We start from the raw sequence: 21,936 nt of genomic DNA on the forward strand, positions 1-21,936 counted from the left end.
GAAATGCGAGTCACAAGCTTTCAAAAAAGTAAAAATTCTTCACATCTCCCTTTTCTTAGCCTGACACTTGACTTTTCTTGTCCATTTTGCAGTATCTGTGAACTGCTCACCAGCCTTCAGAAGATACCACACATTTCACCACTAATTTAGAAGCTGGAGGAAAAGCATGTGGGTTTTACACGTTCCCAGATGCAGGATCATCCCATGAGTAAAACAGCCCTCACTACTGTTGCGGTTGCCAACATACCATAGTTTTATCACACTTTTGTAGGTAAAGATAACATCTAGGAGGCAGGAAGTATAATCCCAAGAAGCCTTAATGTTGCCATAGCATTTGCTTACTAGCACTGCCAGCAGCTGACCACAAAAGGGATTTTGCCACCATTTTTGAAATACAACAGCACACGCAGACCTGTGAGGGCAAGTTGGCCAGTGGGTTCATTAGAAATACGGTCACCTATTTCTGGAATCATGGGAGTGGAAAACTGCGTTTAGAAATCCATGATACAACTTTCAACGCTGATGCTTTACCATCGAGCTAAAACCTGTCTGGAGATAGGTCTTGTTTCATTTCCACCACAACCAAAACAGAGTTCTAAGAGCCCTCTACTACCCTTCTTATGATCTTTTGGCAATGGTGGAACACAGGAATGTGAGCTCAACACCTCCAAGATGCAAAGGCGTTCCATTAAACAGTTACTAAAAAATGATAAGCTAGTTCTTATCATATCTCATGCATTAACCATTCAAGATAATCCATGGTTCTTCACAGCAGAAGCTCTCTGAGGACCCAAAACACTCTAGTATCAGAGTCAAGATCAGTATTTGGAGTCTCACCCCTACAGCATTACAGTTTTATGCGTGAAAAATTCAGGGCCAGAACATCAGCAACATGAGGTACAACACTGCCATTTCGATGAATTTCTTCTTCATCTGCTCTGATGCCTACCTTAATGCCATCAGTGTCAGGACTACTATTGCTGAAGACTTTCAACATCATCAGGAGATAACGACTGTTCTCAATATAATTCTGCTGTATTGACCCTTGCTTTTCTTCCATCTGACCTCAGGATAATCTCGTACATAAATGAAAGATTACAAGCCATAACGGAAGCACCTTGCTTGGCCCTCTCATGTGGCTAGTAAACCTGGATCTACAGCCATTCAAATACAGGCTCAAACAGGGCAAATGCAGTCTTAGTTAAGCGTTTCTGGATCTCTAGCTCCTCTACTATCGGGAAATGGCTATTTTCTATGAAGGAGTAATATCAACTCCATCTGCTCTCTATAAGGACTAGCTCATTACAAAACAAACATTGCCTGGAGTTTTAAGGCTCAGCATCTTCTGAGAGGGGCATATGACATACAAACTCTTGCTTTGCTGTTGGAAATTCAGGATTCATCTTTTTGCCTCCTCCACCTCTTCTAGTTTGCAACATGAATGCCTGAAAACTAACACATCTTCATTGGCTGGCCAGAAGTACTTCTAAAACCTCCAAGAATCAACTGGGTCAAACATCACAGATTCTCTCTTATTGCCACAAGTGGCAAAAGGGAAACTCAGTTTCACATAAATTTCCTTTTGCATTCTCACATTTGTACGTACACACCTGTACACTTTCCTGTGTTTGGAAAAAAATTACCAAAATTAGATCCCAGCTGCATTGGGCATACACAGTATCAAGTCCAGTAGGAATTCATCAACTCATTGAGATTAAGTACAATATACAACTGTCCACTTACCCTCCTGAAGGCTAGGATGTATTACTTGCTTATGCCTCAAGGTCTTCAGCTCTTCCATCAATTCCTTTTCCAGGACTTGTATTCTTGCTTGACAATCTACTCAAAAAAATAAAAAGACAGACATGGGAAAAACATTTCCCATGCAAAAAGTTACTTAAATTATTAGTTTTCCAATATGCCCTTACAAATTCCCTTATTGCAGGGAACAGCCATTTACAAAGAATACAACACTGTACCTGGGTCATTGGTAGTCAACAACGGAGCCTGAAGATTCTGCGACTCTTCTCCTCCAGTTCTATCAACCGTGTGAATGTCAAGAGCTTCCTACATACATAAAGAGCCTTGAATAAGCATAACTTAAAACACTGACTTTGGTGCAAGCTAGGGCACATCAAAATACCACTGAAATAATTCAAATTATGAAATTGTTTAATAAATGAGTATGCATTCTTTTATGCAGAACTTTAGACCCTGCTATTTCTCCCCAAATTGCTAAGTACCAAGAAAATCTTATCATTAACATCGGGACAAGACAACAACAGATTTGTGAAGAAGCCATAAATTTCAAAGCTTACTTTAAAAGAAAATAAATACAAGACATTAGGAAATGTTCTTAATTTTACACAAAATAGGTTTTACCTTTGATGCAAAGGACACAAAAAGGACTCCATCAACATCTTCAAGGTCTGGCTTAACATCTGGAAGGATATTCCCAGGTCCCACAGTGGTGTTCTTACTTGTTATTACAGTTTTCCCTATACCTTTAGGTGGTCGACCAGCCTTCGACATTTTCAGTTTCCGTGGCCTTCCTCTTTTAGTTGTAACTGATGATAGGGAGTTTTGATTGCTACCAGAGCCTTTCATGGACAATGGATTCTTCAGTACACCAGGCCTTTTTCTTCCACAGATCTCTTTAGTTGAGAAGTGACAACTTACTGAGCCCCTGAGATTAAAATTAGGTGATTTAGATAGTGCCCACTGGGCCTCTCTGATTGAAGGGTATTTCTGTGACATTTTACTCCCAGAAGATTGTTTTTTCATAACTATCTCCTCAGTTACAGTAACTGTGCCAGAGCAAGAGCCTTTGTGATTTTCAAAACACACAGGCAAGGAATCCAGCACTGCACTCAAAGGGGATTTCTCCCTCTTGCAAGAGGAGAGCATGGTCTGTGGCAGCTCAGATATCTTCACTGTGCTCTTTGTGACTGCACAAGGTTCCAAATACACCACAGGCATCTTCCCACTATCCAGTTTTAACATTTTTGCTTTGGCAACACCTGAAGGACTGGTTAGCACACGCTTCCTAGATCTGAATTCTCCATCAACTCCATCTGTTTCACTGCACCTTATTAGGTGTTTTTGTACGACAGGATCATCATCATCATCAGTGTTGGAATACTCATCAGTTTCTTCATCTGTGTTTTCCTGCTTCACATTTACTCCTTGTGTGCAAATATTTGACCCATAGTCATAGTCATCTACTGGTTCCTCTTTAATGACTACATTAAAGTGTCCATTTGGGTCCAAAGGTGATGCCACACGGGAACTGCTTTCGTAACTGCTAGCAATGGGACTGGGATGGGAGGGAGGGGACAAAAACAAAACAACACAAGGTCTTTATCAAATCTCTTTCTTTTCCAAAATTCCATCAACTCCCACAATATTAGATCACATATTGTAAAAAGACTTCCAAACTGCCCCAAGTCTGCCAAATAAGTTGTCGTGTACAAGCTTACATTTTCAGAATTAAGCACTAAAAAAATTGTCGCAGTTAAAAACAATCCAACTTCTTATATGAAGGCAGCAGAATAATCTCCTTTCCTAGTAATATCAGGGTGATATTAGCACTTTTTCCCATTTGAGACTCAGCATGAACTCACGGTAAGCTATTGTATTTAAATGCTCAGAAGTGGCCTTCCTTTGCTGTGTATCTCATTAAGTCACTATTCTGAAGCCACTACCCTTGCAAATAAGAAGCTGAGTTCTTCAACTTACATGATTTAACTAAAATTTTAGTTAATGAATCCTAAAGCCACATACAGATAATTCCTAAATTCAACTGTTGTCCAAATGGTTACACAGGATGTCAACATCCTATTAAATTATGTTTCATCTTTCACTAAGTCTGAGCATTAACCTAACTAGAATTTGACACACCATGCATTAGACACCGAAGACTAACAGTGCAGCCAGTTACACTCTGATGATGGGCTTCTTTGAGGGACAGACATCAGTCAAAAAATTGCAGTCAGCAGTTTCGTTGAGCTCATCAGAAGCTAGCTCCCAATCATAAGAGGAAACAGCTAAGATATGAAACCAGAAACTCATATCCACAATGAATCTCACAGAATAGTAGTCAGAACTTATTTACTAAGAGTATCAGATAGCATTCCAATGCTCACTTTACATTTATTTCATAAGATACTATACACATCTGTGCTAAATTATTATTCAAACTGTTAACCTTATGTTACTAAAATAACAATTCTTGTTAATTGATGCTAGCATAATTTCAAACGTAACAACATAATTTTAATCACAATACATTATACATAAAGGGAACATTGCTTTATATATATTGTCTGCATGTATTTTATTATTATTATCAACCCATCTTCCTTTAAAGAATGACTATGCTTAGTTAAACCCCTGGCTGCAACTGAGGGAGGGAAGATGAGGAACAAGAAGCTGCTTCCACCTTGTACAGACTAAGGACAAAAGCTGGGACAGTTAAGAGTTGCAACATGGGACTCCATGGGAGTCTCCAACTCACGGAGGAAAAACTGCAGAGTTAAAACAGGGAGCAGACAGTCAGACAGATTTATATACTCACCTATAACATTCCTAAGAACAAGACAGAACCTATTTAGAAAACCTGCTGCAATCCAGAACGCTAAGTAACCAGAATGAGGCTTGAAGCTAACACCCACCTTGTGCAGGAACAGCAGGCAGCAGGAGAATGGCATACCACTCCTGTTTTGTCTACTGTCTTCTCTGGAGAATGAGTTTCCTATTACAAAGCTTCTAGCGTTCATTTAATAAGAATATCACACATAAGATTAAAAAGCCTTTCTTCTTCAGTGAGCTTACTCACAGAGAAATTCTAAAACAATCCACTTGTAGGCCATGGACAACTCAAAATCCAGTCATGCTACAGCTTAGAGATTCATTCAGTACAGCAAATCCACAAGTGAATGTTTTAAGAATACCTGAGCCATCTTCCCTCCTATCTTAAAATTCTTTAGAAGAAAGAGAAAAACACTAATAAGTTTGCTGGCCAGGAATAAATTTCTCATCTTAGTTCTACTGTTTCCAGCTGGAAGGCCAGTAAAGCTGGGACTTCTCTAGCCATTTTCCTTTATCTGGTGCAAGATATATACTCAAGATAAGGATCACCCTACTGTTAGGAATCTGGGCAGTATCCAAAACAAAGAATCCCTCCTGTAATAATGAAATTTCTAGACACAAATGTTACTTTAGTGAACATATTGCAACCACCAGCCAGATGATGACAAGTGTGAGGGATCACCTGTATGAGTGAGATCAAGCAGTTGCACAGAATGCTGAGCAGCAATTTTCGAGATTTTTAAATCCAGATGAGATTATCAACTTTTCAAACAATAAAAATGGTGCTTTTTTAGCACCGAAGTAATTTCACTTGGCCTTTAGTTTGTGAAGTTATGTGCAACATAAGCAGTATCAGAAACTTCTCTTCCATGGGAAGATGAATCACACAAGTTTGCCCTCTCAAAACCTTCGGCTTAATGCAAGACCAGCTAAAAATGGTGAAATAATGTCTTAACCTAGCTCTTTCTTTGCCCAAAGTGGAACAACGCTTATATTTAAGTAAGCTTCTTTATAACTCAAGTAATACATTTGGTACTATCACAATATAACAGTAAAAGCAGAGAAATAATTTTCTCGCATTTTTCCAAACTAAAAACCATTTAGTTGCTCTTTTATTGAAAGTACTGAAATACATGAATTTTTTTAGGTAGATCATTTTAAAATATACCATAGGAAAAAAAATGCAATTTCTTTTGGAATTAATCTAGCAATCTGTGGCTGAGATTTAAAGGATGACCTCTTGCCTTCCTCTTCAAAGAGGGCAGCAAGGAGGGAAGAAAAGTAAACTATCAGACTAAGCACAAGACAACTAAATTATAAAAACAAGACTAGTTAAGCATTAAAAAAAATCCCACCGTATTTGTATTTTTGAAGCAGGAAGTTCAAAAGACCTTAGAAGCAAGAAAGAGCACCTTAGCCTGTAAGACTTAAGAATCAGTAAAGTTCATTGGAGTTCCCTCTTTGCGCCCAACATCTGAGTGGCTCCAGGCATAAGCATTCCTATCGAAGTGTCCACAACTCAAATTAAACACTTGTTTTCTTTACAACACACCTGACAAAACTAAACATGCTATAATGCCACAAAAAAGCCCTCACATTACCTTGTATAAAGAAAATAGTCCTGTATTTCCAAAGTATGCTAATAATTCAACATGAAAATTCTTCGTTATATGCAACTTTTTACATAGCTCCATGCTTAAAAATGTCACAAATATAAAGCACTGGTGAGAAATATCATGCACAACAGAACTAGGAACTCCACTTCCTTTATTGAATGTTATACAAGAGACAGCAGCCTCCAACTTCTGTCTCTCAGGCAAATCTAAACTCAGCAGAAATCACTGTCCTGCATAAAAGGTAGTTCCTACCAGCTACTGATAACAGTTTCTCTCCGACCAAAAACCCAAATCACCCAGTACTCACTAAGAGACAAATATGTAAATATTAATGTGATCAGTTTGATAAAGAAAAATGCCACTTGCTCAACACTGTCCATGAAAGACTGACATATTTAATAATAGATCTTAACTGCACAGCATGAAAACACTGCACACAAGAACAGACCTGAAGGAAAAAGGAGAACTAACATTCTGAAAAAGTCCAGCACATAAACATTTCTGCTGTTGCTTGGACAAGATCAATTTTTCGAAGTACAGAACCTGATTTTTTCACATAGATTACAAAAAACAAAACAAAAAGCTGGACAATGCTTGAGGGTAGTTCCAGGACTGTGGTAGTATTCATTCATCAAATCATGGATGCTTCCAAGCTCAGAATGGGGAAATACCTTTTACAGTCTTCCCCTGTCTGCACAGCTTTTAGTATATTTCAGAGATAATTTGTCTTGGAGGTGAAGCCAGGGAAGGCACATAACATGCTTTGGACCAAAAGAAATTAAGTCTGCTAACTTGCATCAGCTGTTCTTAAGGAAGGTCCTCAAGTCCTTAAAAAGATGGCTTTTATTCCTTGGGAAAGAAGGGAACCAAAAAACACCAAGCTGAACAATTCAAACAGTTCCACAAATAATTTGCTTCAACGGTCAATGGTTTGCTTCAGGCAAACAACATGATCAAAATTTTAACTTTTTCAATTGCAGCTGGTCCCAAGGAGAAATAAAAAAAATCACTTTCAAGGCACTTTCAGCATTTATTTTCAGAGCTTTACCACTTTAATTCCAATGTGCAAAGTCATCGAAACACTCCTCCATCCTGTATTCTTAGGAATTAAAGAATGACCATCCTCTCCGAAATGGGCACACCTTCAGTCTTCAAGATGGGTTTCTCTAGAACTTACAACATTTTTAGTGACTAAGCGTACAAGACGCTTTACTTCCTAATATACTGACACTGGAAAATACTGCTAAAGAAAGGTTAGGGCACTCTAGATCCCAAACAATTCTAGTATTCTTACAAATAATTAGAACAAAACTCAATACACTTGAAGAGCGGGGAACTTTGTAATTCAAAGTTTTCCAGTTACTCAAAAGGCAAGGAAATGCTTTCTGCAAGGCAAAGACCAAACAGTACAGACAGGCTCTCAAAACACACTAGATGGCTTTACTAATGTTTGTGTGAATAGAACATTTCAAAAAGTCAACACAGGATACACGTGTAGATATAAAATTACCACAGAGTAAATGAAGGTCTTAACAGCCTAACAGTCACTCTGAAGTACTTCCCTAGGTACAACTTCCCTCACTTCACAGCAAACATGAGGCAACTGACTACAAACAGGAAAGCTACCTCATACTACTTTGTGGAACAAAGTTATTCACACAAGCAGTCACTGACCAAATGGTGGCATCCTGCCAGTTACAGCTGCTTTGTAGCAATCCCTACTTGTACCCAACCTAAATATCTATACCCATCACACACCCTCACCCACCTGGTAATGAAAACTGAATATACAGAGACAGCACATATCTGTGGCAAACAACTCTAAAAAGAAAAGCGATGTTTTGATAAGTACATGTGCCCTGTTTAAGACTCTGAAAAATTATATTTAGTCTTTTAAGATGCTAAGAGAGTTAACAGAAATCACTCTACACTTCTTTACAAAGGGAGTTAAAGTAATATAGGAAAAAATATCAAACACTTAAATGCCATACACACATTAGAAAATGCAGACTGACAGACAACTGCTTAAGTAAAGAAAAGCTTTTAATACTAAGTGTTCTGCTATTTCAGGTCAGGCAACCTTTAGCTGTAAATCTGTATACTGAACATCTTATTCAATGTTTTACCAAGCAATCAGTATTTGTGCTATACGCAGTATGTGAACCCACCTTTCAGAGACTTCTTGTTTTAGCTTTGGCACATCACCTGAAGACAGGTCAGTGTCCAAAAAACTCAGGAAGTCCCTTTCTGCGTTAAACGACTCTTTGTCCAGATCAATGTCTGATGGGTTTTGACCAGTGAATGAAGAATCTAAACTTCTCTGATGCAAATCTAATGCACCAACTTCAGCAGGGTGAACACGAATGCTTGGGCTGCTAAAAACATCACCTCCTTCCAATTCTAAGTTATTGTTTTGTTTCACATCACGTTGAGGTCGACTATTCAACCCATCATCTCTGAATCCTTTAGCAAAAGGATTGTAATCTATTTTCAACTGGGTAATCTGAATGTTCTGGTAGGCTGTAACTGCGAAGAACTCTGTCTGAGGAAAGGTAAATGTATGGACATTGGGGCCATTGAGCTGAATGACTTCTGTGGCTTTGTCTGCAGGCACCAAGTGAAGTCGTGGCAGATAACGGTGCATAGAATGCAAGATTATATGACCCTCCTGGTCCAGTGTATTGTTGGTAAGTTTGAGTTTGTAGAAGGATACTGGCTGGTGCATCCAGTACTGGCCAGTGGAAGGGGATTCTGGATGTATAAACACTCGCCCAAGAACATGTGGTTCTGCCTTCCCACTAGGCTCCCACCAACGGCCATTCCATTTGTAGCGGTGATTGTCCACAGGGGATATGTCCATGACTAGGATGTACTTCTGACTGGCATCCAGACCTCTAATCCAGTATCGGCAGTATGGGAACATGCGCCTCCCCTGCTTCGTCAGAATCATCTCTGTGTTGCGATGGTAGAATTCATTCCACATATTGTTGTTATCCAGGGTAACGGTAATGCCCCCTGAGACACAGTCAGCTGGGAGGCAGGTCTTGACTTTGGATGTTATGGGAGTTAATACACTGCTGGCGAGAGCACAAGCATCATGGTTTGCTACTAGGATTCCTTGGTCAGCTTTACCGTTTCCCTGCTGCTGTTTCAAGATCACAAAAAAAGCAGGCGCTGCACCAGACACAGTCCCACCATCCCGGCTACCCAAGACAATCTGCTGTTTCTCCATGATGAGCACTCTTACAAGCTCTCCAAACAAATACAAATTCTACACAGTTCTGATAATCTTCTGTGTGTGTTCACCATTCTGGGGAAAAAAAAAGGAAAACAAGGTTAAAATTATTAAAATGTAGTCCACAAAAGTAATTAAGTCTCATGAGAAATCCTTTTTGTAGCAGTTCTCCTTACTAAAAACTGAGGATATACTGTAAAATCCAGCACAAATAGGATATGTCAAATCAAGGCTGCCTATGTATATATACAATTCAGGCCTTATAGGCACGGGGGCTACGAAACCTTTAAACTGTGTTTTCATATCATTCTTTGTCACAAGAGGACTCCTTGCTTTGCTGGATATTTCAAAATGCCCTTTGTTCTAATATTGCCTCAACTCGTCAGATCGTTTACTTAATATTAACAGCACTTAGTAAAACATGCAGTTTTCAGAAGAGAAATAGTACATCTCTGACACAAAGGCAGAAATCATTTGCTCTTGCCAGAAAGAAAAGACTTCTCTGAGACCAAAAAAAGTTAAAAACATTTTCCCAAAATTTCTTTATTAGAAAAAACTACGTTTGTGGGGTTGGGATTTCTTTGCTTGCCCCACCCATTCCTACCTCAAAAACTTCTGAACATCAACAGAAGGCAGAGACAAGTAATAGAAAAGGGGGAAAAAAAATTGTTCAAATTGATAAGCTTTGGGGAAAAATAGAAAAACTAACACCCCAAAAGGCCATGCAGCTAAGACTAGATGGACAAATGTGAAGCACCAAACAATCTTAGCTATCTTTATCTTCTAAATGATAGAAATAATGTAAATCAAATAAGAACATATTGTACTTTGATGATTAGCCTCATCACTGTTTAGAAAACTCAAAAAAGTTACCTTTATCTGCATACACACTATTCCACTTTAATGTGTCTACCTCAAAGGTTAAGCATTGTGTCAACACTCTAGACAACTTCACTTTCCAAGCAGCTTGCACGTGTCTCAAAGTGAAAATTTAAAGTAAGCGCAGCTGGTAACTCACAAAAACGCCATCCCCACATTTAGATGTTTATGTTTTGTTCCTTAAGATATATGGAATACAACACTGACAAAAATAAATGATTGATTCCTGTATCAAATGTCTAGTTAGTGGGAACCAGAGAAATGTGAACCACCATCACTAACTGCCCAAAACCAATCATTTTTTCCCAGCAAATTAACTCAAATTTGCGAGTTTTAAGTAAACAAAGTGTTCAATAAGACATATTCATTTTGCTACGACTTTGCCACTGTAGGGAAAAAACACCCCTCTATGCAAATCACCCGCCACATACACTTGGGAAATTACCTTGAAGCTCAGGAGGCAAGAAATTTATATTCCATGATAACTGTTCTTGACATCTAGCATATATGAGATCTATCTCCACTTTGCATTTGGGAAAAAAACCCACCAAATCTGTTCTCCACAGGTTTCAAGATCCGTGATGTTACAAGATCTGTTTTACTTTGAGGAGGAAACACTATCCCACAACCACCCATCCACTCAGGACTACTAAACAAAGTCTAGAACAGAAAATTCATTAGCTGTTCAAAATGAACTTCGTATTTTCCATTTTAAGAACGTTGCCCTGCTTTTTCAATACAGTACATCTTATGTCCCACCAACATAAAAAGCTATCACCCAAAAAAGCTTTCTCGTGTTCATCTATAAAAACAACAGAAATATAAACCTCTATTAAAAATCAGATACATGGACTGGGGAGAAAGAAACCAGATCCTAAATAGTATGAAACTTTCCGACAACTTACCCTGTATCTATACACATACAGCATAATTTAAATATATATGTCTATCCTGAAGTCAGTTCACATTCACATTGCATAATATACTTTAAAATTGTATTAGCTGGTGAAGGAAATAAATCAGAGTTGAAATCACTTTGGTACTGTAAGATATGCTGAAAGCCTGCAACTTTACATTTATTTGAGATAGAATTTACATGTGCCAGAAAAAAATCCAAAAAAGCTTATGAATCATGCAGTCAGCAAAACATCTATGCATACAAAGAGCTACTGAGCCAGTTTCTAACATTCAAGGTTCCCATATAGCATTGTTGTAGTTATTTCTACCATAAGCATGGCTCACAGTATCAAGTCAGTCCAAGATGTGTGTGGTTACAATGTGATTATGTGCAATTACTGTAGCCAAACTACTTTATTTCAGCACTAACATGATCCATTACGACAACAACTTCACACATTTTACTACACTCGGTCATGCACACTAGCCTGTTTTATAATAGCAAGGAGCTTCGAACCCAGCGCTTCCAGGAAAACGTGTGTTCGTAGAAGCTGAAGTACCAATCAGCTTCAGATATTTCAATTCCTCTACCCACATGCAGATCTTACACGTCAGAAGCAACATTTAAGGAGACAGTAATAGCCAAAAATACTCAAAAACCACTCGAAGTTGCACCGAGGCGCGCTAAAAGCACAGATAATCAGAAGGGGAGAGGTCCGTTTCAAGGAAAATAAAAAGCCCCAAAACAGAAACACGCAACAGCCCAACGTGCAAACACTCCCGCGGTTTCCGCGCGCGGGCTCCCGGCTCCGTTAGGCGCCGATGCCACCGCCGCCCGCCCGAGCACAGCCGCGCTCCGCACGCGCGGGGCCGCCCGCCGCTCGGAGGGGCCGCCCCGCCCCGCGGCCACAGGCGAGCGCCCCGCCCGGGGCAGGTGGCGCCAGGGGCCGAGCGGCGCGTTCGTCGCCGTCCCTCCCCCCGCCGCGGAAGCCTCGGGACGGGCGCGGGAAGCCGCCGCCGCCGGGACCCGCCCGCGCGCCCCCGGGAGCGGCGGGGAGAGGGGCGCTCGCGGGGGAACCCCGGCGCGGCCCCACGGCCGAGCCTCGCGTCGCCGCGGCGGAGCGGCCCCGCGCGGGGCCGGGCCCCGTCGCCTCGTGGCCGCGCCGGGTGTTACTTTTCGCTGTTCGGGACAGGCGGGCGCGAGGCGGGCGCGGGGCGGGCGGGCGGCGCCCCCGCTCCCCGGTAGTTACCGTGCGGCGAGGCGAGGGGGGCCCCCGCTCTCTTTCTCCTCACGCGGACCGTGTGTCCGCCAGCTGGGGACAACGTGCGTGCGCACCGCGGTGACGTCAGCGCGCCGCGGCGCGCGCAAGCGCGCGGGCGGCCGGCGGCCCCCTCCCTCCCTCCCGCCTGCCCGTCACGTGCCCGCGCCGAGCGCGGGGCCCAGCGCGCGGCCCGGCCTGGCCAGCGCCGCCCCGCGCGCGGGGAACCTTCTCGAACGCGCGCGCCGCCGGAGGGCGACGCCGCCTTCGAAGCCCCGAGCGGTCGCCGCCCCGCCTCAGGTAACGGGCCCGGCCCGGGGCTCGCGGCGGCGCCTCCCGCTCTGGCACGCGACGGCCGGCGGGTGGCGCCGGCGGGGCGCGCGCCCGGCGGCCGCGAAGTCGCCAGCACCGACCCCGCGGCTTCACGCGGACTTGTCGCACCCCGCCCCCGGCGAACCGAGCGCCCCCCGCGGCCGGCGTCCCGCGGGGAGATAACAGAGTTGGTTCGGTGGAGCCTTTAGCGCCTCCTCGCCCGCAGCACCGAGGCGCCCCGAGGCCGGCGGCCTCCCCCTGCATCGTTTTGTAAACCAGGCGCTTCCGAGAATGAGCCCGCGGGAAGAGAATCCCGAACGTTAAGGGAATTCACTCCTGGGGCTGCGCTGGAAACGGTGTCGATAAGGCAGGGATGTTTTCGTTCATAGCATCAAGTCTTTTCTGCTTCCCCCACTGCCCCACCAGCAAGTAGACTGGAGGTGCACAAGGAGCTGGGACACAGACAAAGCAGCTGCCAGAGGGTCTTCCGTGCCCTACAGAATCATGCTCAGCAGTATAAAGCGGGGAGAAGAAGGAGAAAGGGGGGACTTCAGGAGTGATGGTTTGTCTTCCCAAATAACACTCAGTGGAGCCTCACTTTCTTGGAGATGGCTGAATCCCAGCCTGCTGATGGGAAGTAGCGACTGAACTCCTCGATTTGCTTTGCTTCCACGCGTGGCTTTTGCTTTGCCTATTGCAGTGTCTTTATCTTAACCCACGAGTTTTTCTCGCCCTTCTGACTCTCTCTCCCATCCCACTGTGGGGGAGTGAGCAAGCAGCTGTGTGGGGCTTACCTGCCAGCTGGTGTTTAACCACGACACCCATATACCAGAGAAGGTTGGCGTGGTAGAAGGGAAACACCTCAAATGCTAGCACTAGCAGTTTGGGAAAGAAGAAGGTTTTACTTTTTGGGGGGCACAGAGAAAATACAGGAATTAGAAGAAAGGAGACACACACAAAAAAAAATCACAGGGACATGGCAATTCTTTTTGTTAAGGGTCATGTTCAGCCATGCTCTGAAACAGCTACAGGTTCTCTCTTGGAATTTGCACAAGAAAAAGCCAAGGTTAACAGCGCTGTGCTTTCATGTTTCATATAGCAAATGGGGAATAAGGGAAGGAGTCAATAAAGCATTCCAGTTTAGCTATAAACCCTGGAGGGGATGGGGAATGGGGGACAGGAACTCAACAAAGGACTTAGCTGCTGGGGGACCAAGGCAGTGCTATCAGCTCTATGTGTATTCACATCTGTGTCTCTCTAAAGGGCAAGGTCACTGAGTAGAGGATGTCAGGGAACCAGGGCAGTCCCAACCAGCAGAGAGATACAGCAACTACCAGCCCCTGAAGCAGAACTGTGGCCTCAGTGTGTGTGTGTGTGTATACATTCTCACTAGCAGACCTCCACCCTGCTCCTAGGGGAAGGGAAGCAGGAAAAGGCTGTTGCTGCTATGTTCCTGCAAGTATCTGTGTGTCTGCCTGATCTGTGCGGTCAAATGTGTATACATGTATGCACTCTATGTGCTTGCACCTACCAGGAATAAATTTTCAGCTTTGCTACTGCTTATACCTGAGGGCACAGAGCTGCAGCAGCCTTATGCTGTCAAATCCAGCACACTATTTTTAACTTGAAAAATGCAATCAGAAATAATTACACGAATTTAAAAACTAAGCCATGTTGTCCAACACTGATCAGGAATAGTCATTTTATACCTACAGCAACCACATATTAGGTATAGTCATCATCAAGTTTTAGGGTCACAGGATACATGGGCACTCTTTTCTATTAAGCAATGTTTCTGAACAGTGACAGTACAGAAGTGGGCCTTTCTTCTTCAGCTAGAGGGCCATTTATGTGACTAAGCAGCCACAGAGAACTGAAAAGTATATAGTTACACATTCATGGCCCACAAGCCCACGTGTCGGTGACATTAAAAGAAGCAACATCAGAGACTGTTGACACTGCCAGGCATTTTGATAGCGTTTTACCTAATGCAGGTAGAAGTGCTTGCCTGCAGCAAAAGCAGAACCTCTAGTTTATCAAGAGAACAGATTCATGGCAGTACCACAGACTCCCTGCAGCTTACAGCTGAAAAGAAACAGGAGTACCGCACTAAAGAACGACTTCCTACTTTCAGCAATACAAATAGAATCACAGAACCATAGAATAGTTAGGGTTGGAAGGGACCTTAAAGATCATCTAGTTCCAACCCCCCTGCCATGGGCAGTGACATCCCACTAGATCAGGTTACCCAAGGCCCCATCCAACCTGGCCTTAAGATTACCTCCAGGGATGGGGCATCCACAACCTCCCTTAGTAACCTGTTCCAGTGTGTCGCTACTCTCACGGTGAAGAAATGCTTCCTAATTGCTATCATGAAGCACATGCAAGAGAACTGGGTGATCAGGCCCAGTCAACACAGGTTCACAAAAGGCAGGTCTTGCCAAACTAACCTAATCGCCTTCTACGACAAAGTGACTCAGCTGCTGGATGAGGGAAAGGCTGTGGATGTGGTCTTCCTGGACTTCAGTAAAGCCTTTTACACAGTTTCTCACAGCATTCTGCTTCAGAAACTGTCAGCCTCTGGCCTGGACAGGTGCACACTCTCCTGGGTGGAAAACTGGCTGGATGGCCGGTGCCAGAGAGTGGTGGGAAATGGTGTGAAATGCAGCTGGAGGCCAGGGACAAGTGGGGTTCCCCAGGGCTCAGTGCTGGGTCCAGCCCTGTTCAGTGTCTTTATCAATGACCTGGATGAAGGCATTGAGTGCACCCTTAGCAAGTTTGCAGATGACACTAAGCTGGGTGGAAGTGTCGATCTGCTGGAGGGTAGGGAGGCTCTGCAAAGGGATCTAAACAGGCTGGACCACTGGGCAGAGTCCAATGTCATGAGGTTTAACAAGGCCAAATGCCAGGTCCTGCACTTGGACCTATGCAGTGCTATAGACTAGGAGAAGTCTGTCTAGAAAGCTGCCTGGAGGAGAGGGACCTGGGGGTGTTGGTTGACAGCCAACTGAACATGAGCCAGCAGTGTGCCCAGATGGCCAAGAAGGCCAATGGCATCTTGGCTTGTATCACAAACGGTGTGACCAGCAGGTCCAGGGAGGTTATTCTCCCTCTGTACTCGGCACTGGTGAGACCACTCCTCGAATCCTGTGTTCATTTCTGGGCCCCTCACCACAAGAAGGATGTTGAGGCTCTGGAGCGAGTCCAGAGAAGAGCAACAAAGCTGGTGAGGGGGCTGGAGAGCAGGTTTTACGAGGAACGGCTGAGAGAGCTGGGAGTGTTTAGCCTGGAGAAGAGGAGGCTGAGGGGAGACCTCATTGCTCTCTATAACTACCTGAAAGGAGGTTGTAGAGAGGAGGGTGCTAGCCTCTCCTCCCAAGTGACAGGGGACAGGACAAGAGGGAATGGTCTCAAGCTCCGCCAGGGGAGATTTAGGCTGGACATTAGGAAAAAATTCTTCACAGGAAGGGTCATTGGGCACTGGAACAGGCTGCCCAGGGAGGTGGTTGAGTCACCTTCCCTGGAGGTGTTTAAGGCACGGGTGGATGAGGCACTAAGGGGCATGGTTTAGTGTTTGATAGGAATGGTTGGACTCGATGATCCGGTGGGTCTCTTCCAACCTGGTTATTCTATGATTCTATGATTCTAATGTCTAATCTAAGTCTGCCCCTCTCCAGTTTATACCAGCTCCCCCTTGTCCTATCACCACAAGCCTTTATGAACAGTCCCTCTCCAGCTTTCTTTTAGGCTCCTTTCAGGTATTGGAAGGTTGCTATAAGATCACCTCGTAGCCTCTTCTTCTCCAGGCTGAACAGGCCCAACTCTCTCAGCCTGTCCTCATACGGAAGGTGCTCCTGACCTCAGATCATCCTTGTAGCCCCGCTCTGGACCCGTTCCAACAGCTCCATATCCTTCTTATGTTGAGGATTGCAGAACTGGACACAGTACTCCAGATGAGGTCTCACAAGAGAGAAATAGAGGGGCAGAATCACTTCCTTTGACCTGCTGGCCGCGCTTCTTTTGATGCAGCCCAATATCAGGCCTCATTTGTGCCAACCACCCATTGCCAGTATAGAACTGAATACTGCCCTCCATGATCAGAGGGAGTTACCTTATTCTAACTAGTAATGTGATGGTTGTCCTTGAAATGCTGAAATTCACGAGCAAGAAATACCCTCTTCTCCAAAATGCTTCTTTCAGATATATTCCCCGCTTTACAGTGCCTTGAACTACAGTCTTCACACTGTATTTCACTGTCCAGTAAAATACATTTCTTCTTTCAGTAATGCCTACAAGCATAAAGAGCCAGATCAAGCCTACTCACTACAAGTAACACTGACCCCATAACTTTCACTAGCCAGCAGTCACAGAGATTGCTAGTTGGAGCTATAGCAAAAAAAATGTGTTCTTCAGCCACACTTACTTCTAACCTGCCTCCAGGGAAAAAAAAAAAAAAAGATTCAGTGAAGATTCAGTAAGAGACCTCCAGCTGGAGGGTTGCAAGACCCAACCTTTGCTAAAGATTTGCCTGTGGGAGAGCAACATACATTGCAGACATAGCAAAGCCAAACATAACAGTTGCCAATTTGTGGAAAACATAAGAAGTGCAGACTGCATGCTTTGTTAGTGATTGCCTTTCCAGTTCAAATACAAAGATGTCAACTGCACAAGTGGATACCCGACAGGACATTTCTGTCATACAGTATATTTTGAAAGGCACTACCAACAAAGCCTTACTGGAACATAAATGGGGCTTTCAGCTCTCAAATTCACTAGCTAAACATAAGCACTAGCTGAAAACAACAGCTATCAAAATCAACTATGCAAACGTAACACACCCACAGAGGCAGGCAGGCAGCAGAGCCCTAGTCTGGAAGTTTACTACTAACTATGACCAGGCTGACCAGGCAGCTCTGACAATCAAAGTCCCAAGAAGTTTGGGCCATAAAAAAAAATAAATTTTGAAGACCTGAAAATGTCGTGATGTTATAGTCAGAAGTGTTGTGCAATGTGCACACTAGAAGGGTTAAAATACAAAAGCATACTTTCTTTAGCCAATGTATTGCCACTGTGGAGAATGATTAACACAATAGCACCCCACAAGACAGTCTGTTAATTCTGAAATTCCAGTTTGGATTAAACTTCCTATAGGTACCTAGTCCCATTTTCTATACCATAACCAGCCTCACTGGCCTCCAGCTGCTTCTCCAAAGGAGTACTGGCCTCCTCGAGTTGAATGTTTGCTCTAAACGGATGTCTTTAATATCTTGCAGCATCTCTGAGAGCTCTGGATCCCTGTCCTTACGGAACAGAATCCCAGCCCAAATCTGCTTAAAAAAAAAAAGTTCACATAATTTTCTTTATTATAGAGAAGTTGCATGAATTCTTCATTTAGCTATAGTGAGGAAGTATAATCCAGCGTCAAGGAGATTAAAGGTGTAAGTGGTGGCAGAATCTAGCTAAAAAGGGAGCTATTAAAAAAAAATATTGCAAGAAATGGACTGTTGCAGGAAAAAAAAAAGGCAAGAAATCTGCTTTTCCAGATTATGTTTTCTTGCTTATGCAAACATACAAACCCATTGCACCAGCAGCACATAAAACGCACTATCCCCACAGCAAGTACGACACAGCTTATGCATCATCAGATTTTAGCCTGGAGCATTACTTTACACCAAAACCACATTCACTTCTTAATTACTTTACAGTAAAACCAAATTAATTTCTTAAGGTTCAGAGCCCTTATTATAGCAGGAGGAATAGGTGGTAGTTCAGGAAGTGCTTCATCAACTGTCAGCTACACCCCTGCAAAAGCAGCAGCTTCGATTGGAGTAACAGGGCAAACACTTGCAGGGGAGGTGGAGGGAAAGACCTGCCTCACCTCTTCAACACTGATACTTTGCCACAAGAGTCTCAACTTTCAGTCCCCTATAAAGTTGGTGCTTTGTTTAACAGCAGTAATCCTGCTACATACAGTGCACAATATCCATTCGTTTTCCACCTGCCAAGAACTACACAAACTTCTGGGAAACATCAGAAGTCTTCCCAGCTCTGAAGACTGAAAAACGGAAACACACAATCCATTTACATTAAGTATGAACCACCTCTGAGAGGGCAGGGAGAAAAGTCGGTGTTCATGACAAATAACTGTTCATTTTTTTAATTGTATATAATATGTTATTATTTCAACATTTAAAATAATGTATTTTATGTCATTTCCTATATTTTATCAGAAAGACATTGATATTCCCACTACTCATACATTCGATGACTGCTGTATTTTTTCCAATATGCTATTGTTTCAACAACTGGAAATTAAAGGAATAAAGCAATCTTTCACACTATTTGCCACGCAACACTGGCAGAAAGAAGCCATAAGCAGCAGGAATAACACCATTTCAATTAATTTCAGTCTCTTTATGGCGCTCTTGAGGACCATTTATCACACACGTGGCAAATCTTCAGCTGGGGATCTTGTCCACGTCGCAGAAAAAAATGAGAGCAAAAAATAAGAAAAATTCAGCAAAACAAGTCAGGCAAGTAAAAAAAGCTCTCACCTGAGCTCAGGGCTATCTTACTCATTCTGCTGTCGTCTTATAGTAATACTAATTGCTACAGTTACCAATATCTCATAAAGTTAGAACTGCCAGGGAATATCCATTCCCCTTTGAAGTTACTGTAAGAAAGAGAGTAGCATCAATCAAAGTATTAGACTGTTGGCAATGCCTTCCAGGTTTATATCCATCTTCATTAGTGACTTATCCTGTGGTCAGGCAGACCACACTGTATCTGCAGAAAGCACTGTACTGCAAGAGTTAGCAAAACACCTCAATTCCATCATCCCAAGTATACTTAGGTCACAATCTCGTCATTCTCTAAATTTGCTTTTCCTGAAGACAGTGACTTGTAGCAATGAATGGAAACACTTTTATGGTAGACAGGTTTTATCTGGCTCCCACATTCATTTTCTGTCTTTCATGCTGTTCACATACCTTACTGCCTTTCTGTTTCGGGCTCGATTAAAAAGAAAAAAAAGACTCTGTTCTGGTTGCTTTCCTCTCATGAAAACCTTCATCATTCTTCTCACTCCTAAAATTCTTGCTGCATTCTTCCTTATCCAGTTCAGGAAAGGGATATAACAAGGATTTATCATAGGTACTAAATGAGCCAGAATCCAACAGTGAAAGCGCATTCCATCTTTCTGTGAAGAGGAAAGAGCAACTCCACCACCATCATCTGATTCTTTGTGGCAAAGTAACCCAGTATTAGGAAAAAAAAAACAACAAAAAAACCGCAGAAACACAAAACTAACACACACACACAAAAAAGACAAAAAACCAAAACCACAACACACCCTTCATTATGGAAGAACGCGACATCAAGTAAGCTTTGCTGGTGTCACAGGTAATGGCACTGTTTCCTATGCACATAGCATGGTTGAATTTTCCAGCAGAGCCTCTGCCATCATTGAAACAGCAAACAGACAACAGCCTTTTAGACAAGAGCTCTTTCTCACTACTCTGGGCAGAGATCTATTTCATTGTGTTTGTAAAAACAAAGTTTGGGACTTCCCAGTCCTTAGGAAATCAGGTTTTAAAAAGCCAACATACACAACCACATACTTTAGAAGCGTTCTAGTTTATTTGAGTGGAAATGAAGAAGTCGCATAAGCTCAAAGAGAAATAATTTCAATTTATTTCTTTTTTTCAGGTGATCAAACAAGTTTATTCACAAGTGGGACTAAGTTGGTTTCCTCCAGTTGTATGTCTCTCTCCCCCATGGCAGCCACAACAGCATCTGCACCAACACTGAACAAACAGTACTTGAGGTTAACAGCCAGCTGATGCCAAACGGAACCCAGAACCTGTCAGTGAATGAATGCTATCCACCTCTGCCAGACCTAAGAATTATACTTTTTACCCCATATAAGAACACATGCGTACACAAAAATGCTCACCCACGGCAACATTTTTCAAGCTGAATCAATTTACCGTTCCAGTTCTCAATACAGATTCAAAAGGAGCTGTGCCTGAGGGCACTGAAATGGTGCTGCAGCCGAAGAGCAAGCAGCTGCATTGGGCAAAATACCTTACACGGGCAAGACTGATTCATCAGCCTGACCTCTTCTTTACACAACCTTCAAGTCTGTAGCAACTTCAACTCTTCAGGGCTTTAGCCCACTCCATCGCGTGTGATTAAAGACAACCCATGAGTTCGGACGCCACCTCTTAAAAGTAAGCGTGACTGCATAAGCTTTGACATCTTAAGAAGCGAGGCAAGAAACTCAGACCACATTAGTGGGAAACAGGTGGATGAAAGAACTGTGAATGCTCATGCTTACCCACTACAGAGCTCACTATAACATTTTTAACCCCTTTGTAAACCACTTATCAATTATCGTGGTCCCTAAGGCCCACAATGACCACCAAGCCAGCACCGCATCATAGAATCATAGAATAGTTTAGGTTGGAAGGGACCTTAAAGATCATTTAGTTCCAAACCCCCTGCCATGGGCAGGGATGCCTCTCACCAGACCAGGCTGCCCAAGGCCTCATCCAACCTGGCCTTGAACACCTCCAGGGACTGGGCAGCCACAACTTCCCTGGGCAACCTGTGCCAGTTCCTCACCAATCTCATAGTGACAAAGTTCTTCCTTATGCCTATTCTAAATCTGCCCCTCTCCACTGTGTACCCATAGCTCCATGTCCTATCACTACAAGCCTTTGTAGGAAGTCCCTCTCCAGCTTTCTTGTAGCCCCTTCATGTACTGGAAGGTCGCTATAAGATCTCCTCGGAGCCTTCTCTTCTCCAGGCTGAACAAGCCCAAGTCTCTCAGACTGTCTTCATATGGAAGGTGCTCCAGCCCTCTGATTATCCTTGTAGCCCTCGGCTGGACACGCTCCAACAGCTCCATGTCCTTCTTACGTTGAGGATACATCTAACATAGCCTTCCAGGAAGGCGCCGCAACTTGTGTACGAGCTCCCCTCGGCGGGAACCGGCAGTGACGACCCCGGCCGGTGGAGCCTGCGATCCCACCACACGACACCTCCTCCCGCTGCGCACCGGCGCGGCCTCAGTCCGGGGAAAGCTTGAAGATCCCCGAACCGCAGCAGAGCGCGGGGCCAGGGCGGGCCGGGCCCTCCCGACGGG

The 21,936-nt window shown here is 43.5% G+C and overlaps 1 protein-coding gene across 3 annotated transcripts in view; it reads right to left on the minus strand.

The window, feature by feature from the left end:
- Positions 1–12,547, minus strand: part of MGA (MAX dimerization protein MGA) — a 55,706-nt gene extending 43,159 nt beyond the window's left edge. For 2 of the 3 annotated variants that reach the window (XM_069857988.1, XM_069857986.1), the window contains exons 1-5: positions 12,468–12,547; positions 8,375–9,516; positions 2,383–3,316; positions 1,980–2,067; positions 1,744–1,839 (exon numbers count right to left, since the gene is read on the minus strand). In XM_069857988.1, the coding sequence (XP_069714089.1) occupies positions 1,744–1,839; positions 1,980–2,067; positions 2,383–3,316; positions 8,375–9,438 (2,182 nt within the window). In that variant the 5' untranslated portion in view covers positions 9,439–9,516; positions 12,468–12,547. Of the gene's footprint in view, positions 1–1,743; positions 1,840–1,979; positions 2,068–2,382; positions 3,317–8,374; positions 9,519–12,467 lie in introns of those variants that run through there. The other variant, XM_069857987.1, reaches the window with a different exon arrangement.
- Positions 12,548–21,936: the final 9,389 nt, after the last annotated feature.

The sequence above is a fragment of the Phaenicophaeus curvirostris genome, chromosome 5, assembly GCF_032191515.1.
Source record: "Phaenicophaeus curvirostris isolate KB17595 chromosome 5, BPBGC_Pcur_1.0, whole genome shotgun sequence".
NCBI lineage: Eukaryota > Metazoa > Chordata > Aves > Cuculiformes > Cuculidae > Phaenicophaeus > Phaenicophaeus curvirostris.